Raw genomic sequence first — 22,088 nt, 5'->3', positions numbered from 1 at the left:
AGTCCCTCTTCAAAATAAAATGGTCATGAGCAATAAAAGTAGACCAACCTCCTAACTGGTATGTTGTATAGTCTCCCCTGAAGGCCTTTTACCTCTGAATACCTAAGCCTGTTTGATTATCCTGCAATCTATAGTGCTTTCATTCTGCCAAATTTATTCTAAAGAGTTGAAATATTAGGAGATTAGATGCACATTAGAGGTCAGGAGCCTCGCAGTCAGGGAAACGCATGCCTAGAGGATCAGTGAGACAAACTTTCAAAGGAAGGCTTCTTCAAGAGAAAGGACAGGTCAACAGCAGCAACAAAAAAAATGTTTCAATGGAAAATCCATTTAGCCCTTAGGCTGCAGGTAGTCACTTAATTTCTCCGGGGCAGAGGACCTGGTTTCATAAAAGATTCCTCCACACCTGATGCTGTTTGGTTGACAGCACCATGACAATGCTTGGGACAGCTCTCTTACAATAGGGGGAGGCATCCCCACCTGGGGAAATATGGTAGATTTCCTCCAGTGGGATGTTTTCATTTCTGTTCATCATGAGAGCAGCCCAGGCTACTCACTAGAAACAAATATCCCAGATACAGTATGTCAAACCCCAGATGATGACAACCCCTGAGAAGACACAGGGAGTATGCAGGAAGCACACATCTCAGAATGCTGAAAGGAACTCTGACTATTTTCCACAGCAGAGCATAAAGGGACCAACCTGAAATAATGCATCTGACCTTCATAAAAGGGTAATGGATGGGCTTTTAACAGTAGGCCAGCCAGACTATGGCTAACAAGAGCTCCAATATAGATAGGTGACGAGGGAAAAATAAGTAAACAAACAAGTAACAAGAGAGAGAAGTAGATAAGATCTGCTTCACACACACATACACACATGCACACACACACACACACACACACACACACACACACACACACGCACGCAGAGTTGGTTATTAACATGAAAAATGGTCAGGTTCTGTAAGGCATCTATCTGTCCTTTTACAGATGACAACTTGTGCCACCTACCTTCTAAGAGCCAGTCAGTAATATAAAACACCTACATCTCTAGGAAATCTTACTTCATAAAATTTTCAAAAGGCTTATTTTGGTTACGCTATTTTTACTAGCAGCATTTGTAAGAAATAAGTAAAATAAAAATATTGATTTTTATTGTTTAATAAAGTTAGCGAAACTTAGAAAAGATCACTCTGTGTGCCGACCTATCACCTTTATATTTATTTATCTAGTTGGCTACCTGTATATTTTTAAAGCACAAATGTGGTTCCTAAAATACTGTATGTAAAACCTCAACAATCACAACATGAAACTTGGTGTTTTGATTCAATAGTTCCTTGTTATTTTTTACTGCAATAGGCATGGATTAAATGTGATAAACAGACTTTAGGATTGGGGAATAACAAATAGGGATACTAATTATGAAAGACATTCTCACCCAAAAAGCACTAAGTAGTACTTTTAATGGTGCATAAATTAAAGCTATAAAATGTAAGTTTGTATGATCAGTTCTATAAACTCTGGATTATTAGATGACATGAGTGATGAAAAAGGAAAAAAGAAGAAAGTGAGTTTTTAACACCCCAGCATCAAAATTCATTCTTAAGCCAGATATCCAGTTAAATTTAACTGTCAATGTCTCATAGTCTAGAGTCATTTGAGAAGACAGTCTAAGTTGGGGGATCACCCAGGTGACATGTGAGCACCCCAGTAGACAACCATTTTGATTGACAGTTGATGTGGGAGGGGCTTGTGGTTCTAGGATGTCCAATAAAGCTAGGTAAACACAGTTTTTGGGTGAGCGATTAAGTAATATTTCTTTGTGGTTTCTGCTTGAGTTCCTGCCTAAGTTTGTGCCTTCAGCCCTCTGCCTTGAGTTCTAGGCCTGAGTTCTTCAGTGATAGACTTTAACCCATAAGCTTAAATTAAACCCTTCATTCCCTTAAATTTCTTTTAGTTGTGATATTTGTCACAGCAGTCAAATGAAACTAGAACACCTTAAAATATATTTTGAACTTGTAAAAATGCTGGATATTAGGTTGAGAAACACTCCACTAAATAGTAAAAAAAAAAAAATCAACTAGGTGCTTGACATATAATATACTACGCTAAAATTTTAAAAGTGGTTTTATGAACATTTATTTTTGAATGTCAACACAGGTGCTTTAATTTATACAAAACGGTGGCTGTTGAGGGTACCCAGAGACAGGGGTGTCCAAGATCAGTTTGTGTGTGTGTGTGTGTGTGTGTGTGTGTGTGTGTGTGTGTGTGTGTAGGAGTACATGTGTGTATGAGGGTTTTTTCTATCTATGCTCTTCAGAGTCCAGGAGTTCCCTAGGACCTAAGCTCTCCTGAGATTCTGTGTCTGCTTCAAGAAGAACACCTTGCAATTATAACACAGCTTGTTTAAAACCAGAAGCATGGGGTCTGACTTCCACATGTACTCTGGTGCCTCATATCTGACCACGTTCCCTGCATGGGGAGACCTGGTGGCACTCAGAGGAAGGATATCAGGCTACCAAGAAGAGACTTGATACCCTATGAGCATATACAGGGGGAGGTAGTCCCCCTCAGTCACAGTCATAGGGGAGGGGAAAAAGGGGAAAATGGGAGGGAGGGAGGAATGGAAGGATACAAGGGAGCGGATAACAATTGAGATGTAATATGAATAAATTAATAAAATAAAATAAAATAAATTTAAAAAAACTAGAAGCATGGATAACTGTTGGAAAATCACTCCTAGGAGAAACACACACACACACACACACACACACACACACACACACACACACACACACACGGCATTCTTCTTTGGATTTTGGATTCTTAGCTCTTACGATGAGAGCTGGACAGTGTTCAGTGGATAAACACTCCGATGTAACAGAGAGGAATCAAAAGACGTGGTTTCTGCCTTCAGCTACACTAACTCAGGTTAGGTGGAGGGTAGCAAGCATTTATTCACTAAAACAAAGTCACTTTGATTGGAGTTTTGAAAATGCCACTTCCATTCCTCTGAGTTCCTGCGCAGCACTTCGTTATGAATGAAATGCATACTCTTTTCAGAAGATTAGAGAAAAACAGATGAGCTTGTACACAAAGGGGCAGATAAAAGAGTCAGGGTAGAGTGAGCAAGTGTGGCATGCCCACCAAGGGAAATGTCACATACAGTCTTTGATGTATTATACAATGCTCTAGTTCCTCTTGGCCTCTTCAGATAATGTGGAGTGAGTGCTATGCAACGTCCTGGAATGTTAAAGATTAATCACACTCTTCTTAGTTAGAAAAGATACAATTATCCATCATGGCCTAGAAATGACTAAAACCTATGAGGATTTTCTGCAGTTCTTGTTTTTATGCCTGAAAGGGAAATTAGCTAAGGCTGTCTTCACAGGCACTGCCTATGCCAGCAGGAATCCATGATTTAACCCACGTCCAAGACATATACCTCAACATGTGCTGAGCACCTGCTGTATATACATCAAGAGGCACATGCTGAGCACATGCTGTATACACCTCAAGGGCCATGTGCTGAGCATCTGCTGTATACACACCAGGAGCCATGTGCTTGTGGTTCTCCTCCTCTGTGGAGGGCTGTTGGCCATCAGCTCACTGAGGCAAGAGGAGCAGAAGACAAGATGCAGGGCCTGGAAGGCTGTAAGCACAACAGAGGTCAAACACTCCAGGAACCACTTCAGGAGCTAGTTCAACTTTTTAAAACTTAATTTAATTTAATTTTTTATTGAAAAATGAAATCATTCATATTACATCTCATTTGCTATCCCATCCCACGCATCCTCCCATTCCTCCCTCCCTCCCACTTTCACACCATTCCCCTTCCCTATGACTGTGACTGAGGGGGACCTCCTCCCCCTGAATATGATGCTAGGGTATCAAGTCTCTTCTTGGTAGTCTGCTATCCTTTCCTCCAAGTGCCATCGGGCCTCCCCATCAAGGGGACATGGTCAAATATGGGGCACCAGATCTCATGTGAAAGTCATGAGCTCGTTCAAATTTAATCAGGGAGAACAAAGGCTATATAGCCCTTGGGGAGCAGGTAGGGGCTACCAGGATAAACATAATTGGTTGAAACCAGGCACTTTAAGGGTGTTTGTTTTGCATTTGGCAGCACATTCCAACTGTATGAATTGGAAAACAGTACATAATTATCCTATAGGTAAGGGGAGGGGTGGGCTGGCAAGGAGCTGCGCCAGGGCCATATATCAAATGTGGTTAGGGGCATCTATGTCTAAAGACACTCTCCAGATGAGGTTAGGCAGAGAGCAGGAGGCCTTGTTGGGGAGAGGGAGTCCAGCACCTAACATGGAGCTCAGACTGGCTATCCCAATTAGGAGGACTACAACCTCAAACAGCAGGGTTCTTTTGACATGTGCTGAGCACCTTCTACATACCCATCAAAAGCCATATTCAGAGCATCTACTGTATATACACCAAGAGCCATGTGCTGAGCACCTAATGTTTATACACTAAGAGCCATGTGTTGAGCACCTACAGTATAGACACCAAGAGCCATGTACTGAACACTTACTACTGTAAACACACCAAGAGCCATGTGCTGAGCACCTACTGAATACACATCAAGAGCTATGTCACTATGCTGCAGAGTAGAAAGCTAGTCATGGCTGTCTATCTCACTTAGGATCTTACATTCTAAAGGGGAAATTAGTTAGCATAGACTGTTCAATGCAGTGTCATCACACATTTAACAGTTACCTTCAAAGTCACACAATCATTGCTTTTCTTTTGCCTGATGCATATAAGTCATTAAACTATTAGGGGTTCCATTTTTTTGTGTGTGTCTATTAAATGAATGGGAGTCTATTGGAAATTACCTTCTTTTAAGTTCTGGCTCACACTGACTTTTCAGCAATAAGTTTGAAGATCTTACTAATCTGACATCTTTTCTGATCCCCAAGTCACACACATGGCATGCATGCCTTCTGAACAAAGGACATACATAATTAAGTAGGCCCAGGAGGTAATAAAGACTTGGCGAGTCAATCATCAGACACTAATTTAGAAAGTGCCACATACAGCATGGTGATTAAAACCTAAACATCTGGAGGAAATGCAAACAGTGTTTAATGACGGCAGGTACCAAGAGAGTATCGAGGATGATCAATGTGTTCTGGAGAACAAGGGTCCTATTTATAGGGTGAAAGCCTTAGAGGACTCTCTCAGCAGGCGTAATATTAATTAAGACCTGATAACCGAAAAAAAAGAAGTAGGGATGCGAAAGCGACATAAGAAATAAAAATCTAACACTGTCTTGGTTTTTTAACTCTCTACAAGGAACACTGCACAGAGATCACAAGATTATAGCCAGCAAATGAATTGACTGCAGCAAGATAAAATTAACTCGATTTTTTTTCCCTCTTCGCTTCCACGTAGTTTTGTAGCTTTAATCCCCAGGGATGTTACACACACCTTTGAAGGAGGGCAGCTAAAGTTGGTTGGGAACAATAAGACAAGTATCACTGATAAGTCAAGCAGAGTAAAAAGACTTTTTCTTTTTATTCGGAATACAAATAGACCTGGGAGGGAATTTAAAAGTGGGACTGATATTTCAACATTGTGTGTGTGTGTTTCCTTTTACTCATGAATATTAGCTCTCCCACCACCCCGTGGTGCGCAGCTCTGCCTTTCAGGTATGAGCTAAATCATCCTTTCTTTTAGCCGACTATTATATGTGTAGCCTAGAAAGCTCTGCAAACACAAACGAGCCAGGGAATTTATCTTGAAGTGGACGTATGAAAGTGTTCACTGTAGAGACATGGTGACAGATAGCTACCCTGCCTCTCGGCTGGCACTTGGGCCCACTCAGCCTTGTTCTTTTGAGACTATCCCATATATCAGAAACTAGGTGCTGGATTCTTTCTACGAGAACTTAAGAATGAGCCCATATAATACTTAGGGGCAGGGTTTCTATGGCTCTTAGTCAAGATGTCTTAGACTGACACGTGATGCGGTGGCAATTTTTATTGGACCAGATATATGTAAGGGAAGTTGTTGCAATTTAATTCAAACTCAGCAAAGAAAAAGGGAAGTGTTTGATGATCAATTTAAAGTATATTTTTTAAAAAAAAGGGTCTGATTTATCCTGGACTCTAATCCCAGTGATGTCCTTACCAAGCTGCCAGTAAGCAGGCGAGGGGCCCACTGTTAGAGACACGATGATTGAAGAATTGCTCTTGTCCTCGCAGACAGCTAAAAATAGCACAGGAATGTGAAGACAAACAGGTTTTCTGGGAACACAGACAGTTATGCGGATGGTGTCTGCTTTATTTCAAATGTTCCCACTGATGGGAAAACAGAGAATGCAAAATCTGGTATGTGAGAAGCTAGCTTGTCAGATGGCAAGCTGGAGAGCTCAAAGACTCAATAGCATCTTTTCCCTGGAGACTTTCAGAATTCCTGAGCGGAAGCAAGCTGGAGAGCCTTTGTCCTGCATGGTTAGTAAGGTTGGATGGTGTGCTGTCTCCTCCTCCTTCTGGTCTTTTTACATCAACCTTATATTTAGGAGAAAATGTGTTTACATCTTAAGATCATGCACAAGTACTATCTCTTTGGGTCACATATCTTCAATATATTTCATCGTGATAAATTTTCTTCAGAAGCAGGAAAACTGTCCAGAAATACATTGCTATGCCAACTGTATTGATTTCTGAGCCACTGTAAAAACATTTAGTGTCTTCTAAAATGTCCCAAGTCTACTAGAACATCAACGGAGTTGAAGCTCCATCTGCCTGCAAAAGAAAGTGAGCCTCGCCTTAGCTTTACTTTGGGACCCAAACATCTCAGGGGCAACTCTGAGCCTGGAAGCATCACTCTTGGAGAAGCTACTCTCTCACAGTCCTAGACAGTGACTTCCTGGACACATGCTTTCCCAAGAGTCAATTCAGAGCATCTAAATGTCCGGTCAAGTGTTTAGTGTAAAGTCAGTCAATACCGGCCAACCATACACCCCACGGGTGTGAACGCACTTAGTGGAATGGATTTCATAGTAGTCTTTTGTATAATTCTTTGTGATTCCCCCGTCAGCCATTTTCCTGTCTCAGATAGTCCCTCTTGGCCTGAAAGCTTCACTCTTAAAATCTGACTCTTGAAAACAATGTTGGTTTGGGGACCTTCACTGCACATCCATCAGCTACAGAAATCACTGCAATCAATATTTGGCACTATAATTTTAAAAATCGTGTTCATTTCAAATAGCATCAATAAAGCAGAAACTATCACTGGAAAAGATCAGTTCTAAGGGCTCTTTCAGCTATCAACTCCCATGTTTCCTATAACATGTTCAAATATAAACGGTTTGCCTAAATCCTTGGACAGGTGGAAATAGGTTCCAGGAGGGGACAGTGATTTCTGATTCTTAGTCCAAGGTTCGTTCAGTTAGCCATCACATGGCTTTTACCACTATGTTGTGGGGCCCTTGGAGTTTGGGGTGCTGGCTTTTCTTTTGTTTATTTGTTGTCATCACAGAATAGTGCAGTGTAGAGAGCCAAAGACAACTTATTCTTCCCCTCTAACACTGGGGTGAAGGTGGGGGGTGGGGCGCTGTTCCAATCGTCCGGCTTGACAGCAAGCAACTCTGTCCACTGTCTCATTACCCTTATTTCTCTTTTTATCTTGCTTCAAACTTCATTGCTTCACATACGGTTTATTGCTTGTTAAATTAAATTTACTAAAAATGTGAACCAGAACTAAAATCAATAGAGGAGATAAGAATCAGTTGAAAAACCAGAAAACAACTAAATCTCATTATGAAGCTGAAGGCTAGAGGCCCAGCTCCATACCCTGAGGCTGTGTACAGCAGGTCAGAATCGTTTAGATGAAATTATTGATGAAGGCCAAGTAAATAGTCAACAAGCGATGCTGAGGGCACAGCTCTCCTACTGAGCTGCGCTGTCCACTACTGTGATCCTTGGACAAATACAGCTAGGCAAATATAAGTTAGTTAGCATTAAGTGAAATTTAAAATTCAGTTCCTCAGTTGTGTTAGCCACAGTTAAAATATTCACCAGCCACGGGTTGCTAGTATCTGAAGCACTAGACAGCTTAGAAGAAAATTCTGATAATCACAGAATGTTCTCCTGGATACTCTTAATTACAGGAGATAATCACTATTCTTGCTCCCTATAATTTTATGAGGCAGGAGGAACTGGGCGGTAAGAAAGGAAAATAAAGTGCAAACACTGATTAAGCCTGTGCTGAGCATTTGAATGTCTAATTCCACACGTGCCCTCTAACTGTAGTGGTGAGGGCAGTGCGATCATGACCCTCCCTGCTTTAAGCTTGGGGACACTGCATGGGTAAGTGAAGGTAGTCACAGTAGTCATCTGTTCAGTGCTGAGCTTAAGTGGGTCTTCACTCAGGCCACCCAAATGCAGAGTCTATTCCCATCTGCACAGGCACTTGACATGACTGGAGCCACAGGGCACAGTAACTTTACACTAGTGCTTGTGATACATGTCACAAGTGTCTAAACAGTTTCCTAGGGCATTTGAGCCTGGTTGAGAGCAAGGATCCACTTGGTGCTTTTGATAATATATTCAAGTTGAGAGCGGCAGACGAGAAGACAGGAAACGCTGAACCTACTCACAGCATCCAATGGCGGCTCTGAGAGGAGAGGCTAGATAACAGTGTTGTCAGGGTAACGGGACACAGGTTAGGAAACAAAGATGGGCAGCACGTTGCTGCTTCCTGGTGGATACTATCTGTTCACCTAAGGCTGTGATGCTCCAGCTTCACATGACAGGCCTCAGGATATAATAATACAAATTTATATAACACTCGTTATTTGCAGTCAAAGATTTTTCTTCTAAGAGCACAGCTTTCTGAAAAGAAGATAGTCCCACACAGTGGGGAAACAGAGAGGACTGAAACAGTGGAAAATTCGCAATTACAGAGCACGAAGCGTGGACTGTATAGTTATTGCCACCTGTAAATCTCAGATGGGAGCACGGTGTTTGTTTTCCCTGGACCTCAGTCTTTTTCCCCCTAAATAAGGAGGAGAATTCCTAAGGCAGTTCCCAGCTAAGTTCTGTGAGCAGGTTCAAGCCACCTAGTTAGCATATTTCACTCTTTGTCCCATGTGATGCCACTGGCATTACATCCTAAGCACACTTGAGAAATCCAATGCTAAAAATCCTTGCCTGCTCTGAGACCATCCCTTCCCAGAAACTCCAGCTGATCTACACATTCCCTGTCAAGGGAAAATGCAGGTGTTGTTGAAAGCCTTTCTTTTGATCCCTTAAGATTTTTTTTTTCTATCTCTTGAAACTGGCAAGCCAAGAATGTTTGCAGGACAGTCAGCAGCCTCCAATTGGTTAGGACTCTTCCCTGCAGCTGCTTTTCTTAAGGCTAAGTAACAGACCTAGTCCTCTGCCTTCTATGTTCACAGCTGATGGTTGGAAAATCATGAACTGGCAGGCATTTTGCCCCCTTAACACTCATCAACTTAATTCCGTGCCTCCTATCCTTGCTTTAATTTAAAGGAGTTTTAGGTAGCAAGTATGGGTAGCCAAAGCAAGAAGGAATCACATCATGAGTCAGGAGCGAGCTACCTATCGGTGTCTTACCTTACGCTTGTTGGTTGGACACACATAGAGATAGCTCAAAATTGTCTTCAGCCCCACTTTATCATTCAGCTTCTCATAGGTTGTCCCATAATCGGTTGACCTGTAATTCAAAAGGAGCTTTAATGAGCACAGAAGTATACGTCATTTGGCTGCTTGTCAGTGTAATGCATGTTTTACATAGTAGAATGGCTCTCCGGAGGCTTCTAAATGATTCATGCAGTATATAATGACGCTTAATTATGTACACAGTAGCATCATGTGAGTGGTTAACATTTGCATTTAAATTGAATTGGTAAAAATTAAAGCGCCATCCCTCCACAGCTCCTTAAAGTATGCACTTTGCATAATGGATGAGATTAATTCACAAAGATTAACAAATGAGGACAACCCCAGAATTGACCACAAAAATAAAAGTATTTTTAGTTAGATATGACATTTCTATACTTTTGCTTTATCTCTGACACAGTATAAAATCAGGGTGTCCTGATTCATCTACACACTCTTATCATTCATGAGTCATAGGATATATGGCATGTTAGATCCATCCAAGGTCATTTGGTCTCTGTCCATTATTTAAAAGCAAGGAAATATCTTTGGAACAAGTAAAATTTCACACCCTTCCTGACACTCTTATCTAGTTCTAAGCTGCATGAGTTATGAGGTCATCAGCTCTTGGCCCTGAGGTTCTTGTAAAGTCCTGTCAGTAGTTAACCACTTATCAACAGGCTACTAATTCAGATTAAATAAATCAGGTTTGATTGACTTTTTAATGTAGGTCTACTTTGTAGTCTACATTTTTAATGCCATGGCATCATCGTAAGATGGTACAGCACAGCAGGGCTTTCTGAGTACAAATAAAGTGATGGATAACATCGAAGTGACCTACGCAAACTGAACAGCTGATAAATGGGCTACTGAAGAATTTAATTCAGGTCGGGCCCTCTCCTCTAGGTTGTTTTAATTTTACTTCAGCTTTTTTTTTTTAAATCATTATTGAAGAATATAGCTCCATAATTTCTTCTCATCCTCCTTTTCTCACAAATGAAGTTTGCCGTGAAATCCATTGTGCTCTCTATATTTGTAGGGCTAATGAAATGCAGGCGACTCTGTGCTCAGCAGCAGGATGCAGCACACAGGCCTTCTCAAGTACCTTACTTACAGCTCACCTAAATAACACAGACTAAGTAGGCACCATGTGCTGTGGGCAATGATCGAGATGCATACTAATAATGCTTACGAAATAAAGTTGGTTTAATTTGCAAAGCAAAACAATAACATTTTAACTTACTTTTGATGTTGATGAGTCACAAAATATCTACAGGACATAAGAAGTGAAGTGAAGAAAGCTGTGCTAACTGTCCCGCTATCGTACAACCTGGACCAACTCTGGACATTAGGGAGCTGATCAGTCATCATAGTGTCTTGCCCCACAATCGTGATGGCATGAACATTGGCTCCAGCATCACCGCTGCAAAGTCAGGTGCAGGAGGGTCAGGTAGATGCCTGGAGTTTCTGTTGTATCTGGCTTAGATGAGTTTAACTCTACATTCAGTAAGAGACCCTGCCTCAAAAAATTAGCTGGAGAGTGACACATGAAACATAGAGTGTTGACTTCTGGCTTCCACATGCTCTCTCTTGCTCTCGCTCTCTCTCTCTCTCTCTCTCTCTCTCTCTCTCTCTCTCTCTCTCTCTCTCTCTCTTCACACACACAGATACACACACCTGCAAAATGAACACACACACACACACACATAAATAGACTATACAAACCCACCTAAAACCAAGATGGAAACCAACTGAGAAGATACACATGATGTTGCTGTCTGGCCTTCATGTGTACACACATCACACTCAAAGACTCTACTTTAGGCACTGAATCCATAACTGTACAAAGGTATTAGTAGAATTAAGAAATTATTCTGACTTGGTTCAGGACATTTCATATGAAAATATCACACAGATGATAAATAACCAAAAGCCAGAGTTTTCTGGGGCTTAGAGAGCAAACCCAAGATGGAGGAATGAGCATTGAGGAAAACAACTTGAAAGAGTTGGAATGTTTTCAAAGGCAATGACGTAGGAAGGGGAAGTAGGCAGAATCACAGGGAGTAGAAAGGAAGCCTGGGAGGACACAGTGTATAAGTGGCTTTATTCAGGACCAGTGTCTGGACCTCCACAGTCGGACAGGCATCCCCTTGACATAAAAAAAGCCAGGGTAGGCATCAGAATTCATTCACAAACCACAAAAACATTTCTTGTTATATTCTTCTCACGCTACTTTTTTTTTATCCTCCTCAAATTCCCACTGTATATGAGGAGACACACTGCTGCTTTCAAAGAAATACTAAGATTTCTTTCCTCACCCAGTCCATGATTGATGTTTAGCTTTTTCAACACTTTCCCTTGTCATCCTCAGCTGGCCTGTCTCTACTTAGACATCCTTGTCTCAGAGACTATGTTAGCATTTTTTTCAACACCATGTGTGTATGTGTGTATCTGTGTGTGTCTGGGTGACTGTATGTGTATGTATGTGTGTGTGCGTGTGTTACATGTGTTCATGTTTAACTATCATCCTAACCTAAGATGGAACAGAGTGAGTGACTCAGATTTAAAATTGGCAAAATTCAGAAATAAAAATATTACTGTTTATTATCTGAGCAATACTTTATGTACAAGAACAAACAAACATACAAAATCTCTCTGGCAGCTGGTGAGAGAAAGATGAAGTGTGTCAGTGTGAGTACATTCGTAAGTCTTACTAGTGGTAGAAGAAAATGCAGGGCTTCACTGGAGATGAACAGGAGACCTGAATATTTTAGTAAAGTACTGAAATAGGAGCCTAGAGAGGTGGAGGACAGTAGTTAATGGGTGGATGGGTGGAATGAAGAGGGGTTTTTATGGTTTTAAAAATAATTTCAGAACCAAAATATTCTAAAACAGCAAATGAGGATTATTTTCGTAAAAACCCTCTGCCAGTGCAGATGCTTATGTGCGTGCACATGTGTGTGTGTGTGCATGCATGACTATATGTGAGTGTGTGCAGTGTGTGCATGTATGCCTGTGCACTTGTTCATGTGTACATTCACACTCATATGTGTTAGTGTGTTCATGTGTGTGAGTGTATGTGTTGTGTGTTAGAGAGAGAGAGAGACAGAGAGACAGAGAGAGGATACATGCACGTATATGTTATATGTTTTACTGGTATCCTAATATGGAAAGATGGAATGGAACGAACAGCACATATTCACATTAGCAAGAGTTATACAGCTTTATTGAGCACATTTCCCTTATTGTATCTCTTCCCCGTGGGCCTAGATGTTTAAAGTATCTGCAATTATTTCTGTCTAACTTCTAACATCTTGCTTATGAAAAGCTCGAAAAGATATTCAAAATTCACTCTCCATTTCCAGAAGTTTGGACTGTCTAAATAGTATGTCTCTTGTAACATTAAATTGTTATAAAAAATAAATGATAATGCATTTCCCTCTCCCAAAGGTCCATCTTTTGTTATGTGTTTTGCAAATGCAAGGAAAGTATCAGTAAGGGTCAGGTACGGCAGCACAGGAGTAAAAACACTAAAGGCACTGTTGTCTGGATCACTGTTCCTCCAGCCTTACCATCATAACGTCTCAGCTAAGCACACTTGGGTTTTCTTCCCTAGTCAGGAAGATTCAGGATGGACACAACAAAGGTCCTAAAAAAAAAAAAACCTTGTTCAAGCACCAAAATGACTATAGGTGCTGCTTGATCAAGGCCTGTGCAGAGCAGCTTGCATTCAAGTAGGGAGTGACTGCGTGGTTCTGTGCCCTGGAAAAGCATCCCTGGTGCCCACAGGATTTACAGCACTGTTTTCTCCATAGAGACATTTATGGAAGTGAGAGTACCCTAAGCGATCAATCTGGAATGAGTAGAGGAGACAGACAGGCTCAGCAGCAAGTTGTTTGTGAGCTGATATAGCCATTGTTAAATTTATTAAATGTGTCTAAAAAATGGGAGAGGGGCATCGTTTTCAAAATCAAAATGTTGGGAAATGCTTGAGTAGGCAAAATTTAATGTCCCTTTATATTAAAATTTTTCCACAAAATTTTGTTAACCTAATATAGACTAATTCCTTTGCTTGTCTAGTACAGATAGCATTTTCTAAATTTATTTGATTACAGAACACTCTTAAGTAATATAAAATGTGACTAGTGGGGTCTGGAGAGATGGCCCAGCAGTTCAAGGAACTGACTGCTCTTCCAGTGGTCCTGAGTCCAATTCCTAGCAACCACATGGTGGCTCACAACCATCTGTAATGGAATCTCATTCCCTCTTCCAGTATACACGAAAGCAAAGCACTCATATACATAAAATAAATAAGTGTGACTAGTATTCTAATCACTACATTTTGGGAACACAATATCCTCAAACAAGAAGTAAAATAGCAACTATAAAATTAGTTTTATCATGAAAAGAACATATTAAAAAACTTTAAAGTCAAATTTTAAAGCAGAAATGGCAATCTGTGTTAACTGCAAAGTGAATATAGTTATAAAAAGGAAATCAAAACAAATAAAAAGACATGGTTTTAAAATATCTATCATACATAGACATATCTAAGATAGAATATGCATGGCCTTGGATTCCCAACTTGTATCATTTTCAAAATATATTACCAAGCAAGCAATTTTATCTGCAGAACTTTGCAGATTGGTCTATCTATAGATGTAAAAACAAAAAAGCGTGTTTTTTTTTTTTCTTTAATGCCTGTACTGTTCCAAAGAAGCTGAGAACTTAAAAAAAATATTTTGGGAAATAAATGTGCACATGATGAAATAAAAATCTTGCCTCATTTTACTTTGATCTTTAATCCTTTTGACAGTATATTAAAAATTAATGGTGGATTAATAGTGACTTTTAGAACACTTTGAAAGATCAGCTCTTCCTATTTGAGTATTTACTAAATACATAGATCTCAAATGACTTGGTGTGAAGTGAACACACACACACACACACACACTCACACACTCACACACTCACACACCAGAAGCATCTTGCCTGTCTCCCATGATGTTATGATCTTGCTTGGAGGAAGGAACAGAACATGATATGACAAACACCATCAAGAAGTGGTAGTAGTAAATGACTGGATCTTCACTATTACCATGGAACATGATTAAATGATATAACAAAATATCACAGCATCAATCATAACTAAATTAATCCCTAAAATACATAGTGAAAATGGCAAGCACATATGAACAAACTCTGAATGAATACTTTCATGATGCTTTCAGCATTTATTTATGTAAGGAATTCTCCTTGATTGTTTTCTGTATTCTATTGGTCAATGTTTACCAATACCCATAATGGTCACCTGAAGGTCAAGTTTAATATCTGAAAAATATTTTTATTTAGTTTAATGACAAGATATTAATGAAATTATTATTGTATTTTTAAATATGGCAGAGAAAGAGAGAGAGAGAAAGAGAGAGAGCAAGCCTGACTGACTGAGGCAAAGCACCACTCTCTAGTCCTGACTGGCACAGAACTTGCTAAGTAGAACAGGATTGCCTCCATTTGTTCATTCTCTGATGCCCTTCATTTTGTTGATCTATATTTTCACCTATGCCTGGCCTTCAAGCTGGTTACTAACAAATACAAACAAAACATTACGATTTTTGTCCACCTGAAGAAATTTGTAAAACTCCTTCACTTTCAAAGGGTAATTTTTCAGGGCACCAAATCACAGGTTATTTGTACTTTTTCCTCAGTACCTTAATTGTTTCCTTGTACTGTCCTGTTTGCATGGATTTGAAAAGTCACTGCTATCATTGTGTGCAGATAAGGTAGCCTTCTTCACTGCCTTTTACCAATATTTTTCTTTACTTTGGGTTTTATCCAGTGTGAATAAGATACTAGGCAGGTGCAGTTTTCATTTCTTGAAGAATTGTTCCTTTTGTCCTAAAGTTTAAAGATGTGCTTGGATATCTGATGCTAGTTTGCAAAATTCTCTTAATATTTTTTGCCTTTATATATATATATATATATTTTTTTTTTTTTGGCTTGTTTCTCTTTTCTCTCTTTTCTTTTTGGTATCCTCATGGCATGTGTGCTGCATGCCCAGAGTTGTCCTGCAGGATTTAGATCTTTAAGAGTTCACAGGTTGGATTAGTTGTTTTTTTTCCAATCTTCCTTTTTCTTTGGTTTTAGGTTGTGAAGTTTCTACTGACGATTTTCCGGTTGAGATGTTTACCTTAGCTGCCTCTAGTAGACGTGCCTACAAATGAGGATATTAATGTCAATATTTGTTCTGTTGTACTGCTTCTTTCAAATTCCCTGGCTGTTCTTCTTGAGTCTTTGTCATATTCCTGTAGTTTCAGTTTTATCTTCTTTCTCATTTTATCTCCTTCTGTCCTTCAGGCTGATAGGCAGTATATACGGAAGGCCCTGTAGTCCGTAGGTCTTAAGGACTACACTGATAATGTAGGAAAGGATGGGCACATGTTAGGCTTCGCTTCTTAGGATTTGAACAGTGTCTGCTTACACTATAAACTAACCACTGTGTCTCAGTCATTTCCTGTGCTTAGGTCAGACAGACAGCAAGAGTGACACAGGTTGTTTGGGTCTCACAAATTCGTAGCTGCCTGGCTTAAACTTAAATAGGTTTTCCTCTCAGATCAGATCCTGTTAAGAGGAGAGTGCCAACCATGTAGAAATGCCACAGTGAAGAAGACACTGCTTGGGACACAACAGGGCATTGTACTCAGGAATTCATAGTAGCTGTGCTAGTCTGCACAAGGTTGCACAAGAGCAAGCCCAGCAGAACCTCGGCATGCAAGGGAGAGAAGCTCACCAAGCTGCACCCTTAACTAGGGTGCTATTGGAAGCTGAGGGCTCCTAGTTCAACGAAAGTTAGTTTTCTGCCAGGATGTGGTTCCTAGCAGGCTGTCTCTATTCCAGTGGATACCCTATCTCACAGGCACACAGGCAGCACTAGTTAGACTTGGTGAGTTACACGTTTTATAAAATTTTTACACATTTTGAAAAAGAAGCAGGGAGGGTGACAGAGTGCGGGCAGGTGTGTCTAGGAGGAGTTGGAAGGGAGAATAAGAGGGGTGTATGAAAAAATAAATTTCACAATAAAAACCATTATTATACACAACTAATAAACTGCAATAAAATGTTTAAAAGAAAAGTGAAGCAAAGAATACATTCTGTGCATATACTTGAAACAAAAGAACAAAATGTGCTGGCGAATTTTGAGATTGATATATTCTCTTCTACTTTTTTGAAATAGAAGGGTACAGATACGCTTCTCTGCTAGAGTCCAGGAAGGTAAAATTCCTAAGCCTGTGAGGGTCCTCCTGACCTTGTCATTCTCAGACTGGGTCACTTGAGTGCTCAGAAATTCTCCAGTTCAGTTCCATTTTCCAAAATTCAGCTTTTTTTCCCCCTGTGGACGTCTCTGCCTATGGGTTTGTACACTAGCAAACTGTAAGTCCCCAGGCCTATCAGACCAACTTGCCATTTAAGGGGACAGAATTTTCCTTGGACCATCACTTCTGTAAAAGTATCCATAGAGCAGATTGTCTGGCTGTTCTTCCCCTCAGTTGTTATTAGGAAGGGTGGTGACTTCTAAGCGTTGCAATTTAAAATAAGGGCACGCACGCGTGCACACACACACACACACACACACACACACACACACACACACACACACACTCCACCGCAGCCACCACCACTTGCTTTCTAATGACCAAGCTCCTGGGGTGTGTTCAACGTTCTGTTCACCTGTAAGCTCTTGGTCCCCAGGACAGTGCAGGCCAATACCAGGTGCCTTCCTTGTGTGAGAGACAGATGTGCAGGAGCCTTAAGGGACAGACACGGAATCTACAAGGAACTAGGCTGTTCTGTCAACAGACTTGAAGATATATCCAAATAACTTTGACTTCTTTACAGCCCAACTTCCGAAGAAGAAAGAGACACCGAGTAATACTGTCAAGGTCACAGAGCAATGCCTCAAGCTACCGACTCAGGCTTGAGGACGGGAAGTATCCAGACATTACTCAAATCACTGCCAATAAGATGTCCTGAGAGCGGACAGTGTTTACCTCTAAATCATGCAGCTGTGACATCTGTATTTTGTTTCTTTCCTAAAATCATTAAGAACAGCCACTTTCATTTGCTCCTTGTGCACTTGGTGGCATAAAAATAGTGTGCAAAGCCAAAGGCTCATTGGCTGCCTTGCAGACTCTGCTTCTTAATAACTTAGGATGCATGAGGTTAAAGCAGTGAGAATAATTTAGGGTTTGGAAAATGTTTGCAAGTGAGTCGACATTTAAATAACTTCATTATCATTCATTGACAGATTTTTTTAACCTGTCAGTGCAATTGATATTTCTATTACCATGTTATAACAAACCCCTGAACATTTTAAATACAGTCACCAGATCCCATTAGCCTACCCACTGTCAGAAAAAATACCTCCAAATCCATTTTTCATAATACCTCAAGAATATAATAGGCAATCTACATCAAGCGATGACGTGGAGCTGAAGGAAACTGTCTCCTGCTTTCTAAGGATGCGTCTCTGAAATACAGTTGCTGTCAGCCTAAACGTATAATTTAAATGTTCTGCTCCGACGTTCTGGTGCATTCAGAAGAGAACAAATTTCCTTCTGTTTCTTGAACTCACTAAGCTTCTTAAGCCAACTTGCAGCCTTAGCTAAGGGGGTTAAATATTGAGTTTAAGGGAGGTTATATAATTCGATATGAAGATATTCCTGCTAAACTACATTTTACATAATTGGTAACAGCTCAGAAAAAGGCTTTTTTAGTGAAAGGAAGGGAGTTTCTATGCTAATGCATTTTAAACCTTCTCATCTATCTGGGTTTCCTATGCCTTTTCCTTCTAGATGTATCTTCTTCATCTTCATGTTTCTAGTGATTTAGAGTGGGTTAGATAAGTCATCTTGGTGAATTGTTTAGGCTTGAGTGTGAATTTCTTTGAGGACAATATGGCCCTACAGTGTATGGTAAAAAACAGTAGCTATTTTTCTGCTGCATATTTGCCAGTAATGTGGAGAATATTAAAGATAAGTGCCAATCATATCTTTGGCATAACTGACAGCATTTTTTCTTTAGTGTAAGAAAATCATCAACATTTATACTTACACTTCACTATATAGGTTTAAAACAAGGAAATACAAAAATTTTAAGCAGAGATCTCCAGTTCAACATTAAAGGAAAAAGAGAGAGTAGAAACATTACCCTTTTTGTAAGTTTTATTTTCTTTAGTTCGTGTGTGTGTGTGTGTGTGTGTGTGTGTGTGTGTGTGTGTGTGTGTGTGTGTGTGTACGCAAGTGAACATGGTATCCAGAAGAAGACTCTGGATCCCTGGGGGGCTTGAGTTATAGGTTCTTTAGTTGGGGTGTGTGTGTGTGTGTGCGTGTGTGTACAAGTGAACATGGTGTCCAGAAGACACTGGATCCCTGGGGGGATTGAATTATAGGCAGTTGTGAGCTCTCAACCACTGAGCCACCTCCCCAGCCCTCTAGAAATATTCTTAGTTAGGTCAATGGCAATCACATCTATCCTACGCACACGCACACAAGAACAAACACACACGACTGTATAGCCTTTTTACTCCTATCTGTGACCTCTGATCTACATCTATGTCCATCTTCCAGGGCAGGCAAGTGCTGTCTCTGCTTTTCTAGAATGTTTTGTGTTAGTCTAAATAAATTGACTACTCACTCCTTCTTATGGGGAAGGCCTCTCTCATAGCTCCACGTCTTCAGGAACACACTATCCACCACTAAGAAGGCAAGCCATTGATTGTATACAGAGCAGAAGATCGGTATTCCTTGTCAACCTGCGGACTTTCCACTTCATGGCCATGTTTCCTGGGATGCCTCTCCTGACCCTGCCAATTAACCAGTGGTCTCTGTTCTTCTGGGACACCTCAGACTCCTCTGCGTCATGCTGTCACTACCAGTGTTCGTGGTTTTCTATATTAGCTGACTCCTTTCTTGAAATGTAGGGCTAGTTCATGTTTATACTTTCACTTTTCTTTCTATAGCAATTCACTTGTGTACTTCAAAGCTGGACCTCCCTGTCTCTTCCCTCATTGAACTCTTTCACATCCCTCTGCTGTACAGAATGACACTCTCTGTTGCTCCCCAGGTAACTCACCTGAACTCCTCTTTTTTTTTTCAAGTCTACTAAGTATCCCACTCTGCCAGTCTGACCTCTCTACCCTCTATTAGAAAGTATGGCACATTTACACTTACTTTCTTCCATCTCTCTACTCCATTGAAATTACTTCATAGGAACTAACAGATAGTCAAGCAATGTGGCTAAGCTGAGTTTAACAAACTGCTCCAAGAAGTCTCCTATCACCAGAAAGTCTAATATGAGAAATTTTACCTTTGATTTTTGCACTTGTAGGTGTAAAAAAAAAAGAGAGAGAGGAAAAAAATCCTCTGGAGTCGTTGATGAATTTGTGTCAGGTAAGGATATTTAAATGCTGTAAATATTGCAGGAATTATGGACACACTAAGGAGTAACATGTGCAATATTTGAATGTATTACATCTTGCATTGCCTTAAACTATAGCTATGAGACTAAGAAGGTGGCTCAGACAGTAAAGCGGTTGCTTGACAAAATGAAGATCTAAATTGAATCTGCAGAGCCCATGTGGAAATGTGGGATATGATGAACGGTTCCTGTGACCTCAGAGCTGAGGAGGAGGAGGAGAGAGGAAGATACTGGGCTCACTGACTAGCCAGCATCACACAATTCGGCAAGCTCCAGATGAGTGAGAGACCCTGTCTCCAAAACAAGACAAACAATATAACTTGATGATTGGCAGCTGAAGTCCGGTCTCCACATATATACGCATGGACTAGTACTTTCATGACCATGCATATATGACTACGTAAAATGCATGCATCCATCAACTACACTGTTAAAATAAAGTTGAGAGTAAGTGGACTTATCTGCTTAGTTTTGTAAGACAGTCTATCATATAATACCTGTCTATAATATCCAGGCAATTATGATCTAATTGGAAAGACCAATCATCATACTAAGATCAGATCTTCAGAAACCACATCAGCCTCTACTCTTAACTACTATTATAAATGGATTATGAATAATAATAGTGAACATGTACTGACTGCTTAACAGTGCACGCTGAGCTGTAGGCTTATAAGCTTCAGCCCTATATATTATTATGAACATCCTATGATTTAAGCGGTGACAAGAACTATATTCTGTACTTAGAGACTAAAACTACAAAGCAAATACCTCACATAATTAATGTGCATAGTCTGGATTCAAGGCTGATGTTTTTCTTTGGGATACAGAATGAAAGAATCAAAGCAGAAGTCTGGACCAGCTCTGCACTGAGTTATGTCTATTGAAACATTCGTGACAGGGCCCAGTCTTTCCTCATCTATGAGTTTGCCTCTCAGTGATTCTTTAACTCCATCACATGCCTTTGGCATCAATAAAATACAGCGTCTACATGATATGGTATTTCTAACATTCTGGTTCAGCAGAAATATTTAGAATTTAAATGAGATAAAATCAAGCATTTATTTCAAAATCAAAACATGATGAGGGTTCAGATTTTCCTATTTTTATTCCAAAATATTTTCAGGATCTCAGATTTTATTAAAAATGCAAAAGAATACTCATTATAGTAAAACATTACATGAAGTCTAAATATTTCAGAATCTATTGCTGTGATGCAAATGGCAGGTGTATTATGCATGAAAAGTCACCCCTCCTATAAACATACAAACAAACACAGCAGATATAGACACATAAAAAATCTTCTCCTGCTTACATTTCAGACCTACATCAAATTGAAGATTATAATCACTTATGGTGAATGGAAAAGAGCAGTTTTGGCCATTAATGGCTATATTTCTAATCAAATACATATAACGTTGAAGGAATGAATTCCAGACTCTACCACGACATGAAAATATTCTGAAGCCCGGTTATCTTTCAGACACTCATCTTCATCTTTGCCAGTCAGCAAAGGTAAATCTATCCAAAGTACATATGGATGAACTGGGGGTGTATCCATGGTCCCTCACTTGATATCCCACTGGCTAGTGTCCACTATTAATAAAAAATATTGTGAGCCCATAGCCACACAATTCCCAATTTAAAGTGAGAGTAAGAAAAAATGGCTTAGGAAGAGCTCTCAAGACTATCAATAAAATATATATATTTAAGACAGGGTTTCCTCTATGTAGCCTTGGCTGTCCTGGAATTCACTCTGTAAACCAGCTGGCCTCGCACTCATCTGCCTGCCTCTTCTGGGATTATAAATTTGTACCAACACCACCCAGAAGGGGATTGAAGCAGATGCTGAGACTCACAGGCAAACTTTGGGGCAGAGTGAAAGCAGTCTTATGGAACAGTTAGAGGATAGAAGGGCCCGAGGGGGACAGAAACTCCACAAGGATACCAACAAAGCCAACAAAT

General features: G+C 40.2%; 1 protein-coding gene across 5 annotated transcripts in view; it reads right to left on the bottom strand.

Annotated features, from left to right (window-relative positions):
* Positions 1-22,088, bottom strand: part of SORCS1 (sortilin related VPS10 domain containing receptor 1) — a 515,429-nt gene that overhangs the window by 229,182 nt on the left and 264,159 nt on the right. For all 5 annotated transcript variants that reach the window (XM_084757893.1, XM_084757894.1, XM_084757897.1 and 2 more), the window contains exon 3: positions 9,603-9,702. In XM_084757893.1, the coding sequence (XP_084614019.1) occupies positions 9,603-9,702 (100 nt within the window). The remainder of the gene's footprint in view (positions 1-9,602; positions 9,703-22,088) is intronic.

This window comes from Acomys minous (assembly GCF_964271855.1).
Source record: "Acomys minous genome assembly, chromosome: 2".
NCBI classification, from domain to species: Eukaryota; Metazoa; Chordata; class Mammalia; order Rodentia; family Muridae; genus Acomys; species Acomys minous.
Note: the sequence above shows the minus strand (reverse complement) of the source record. Positions and strands in the feature narration are given on the sequence as shown.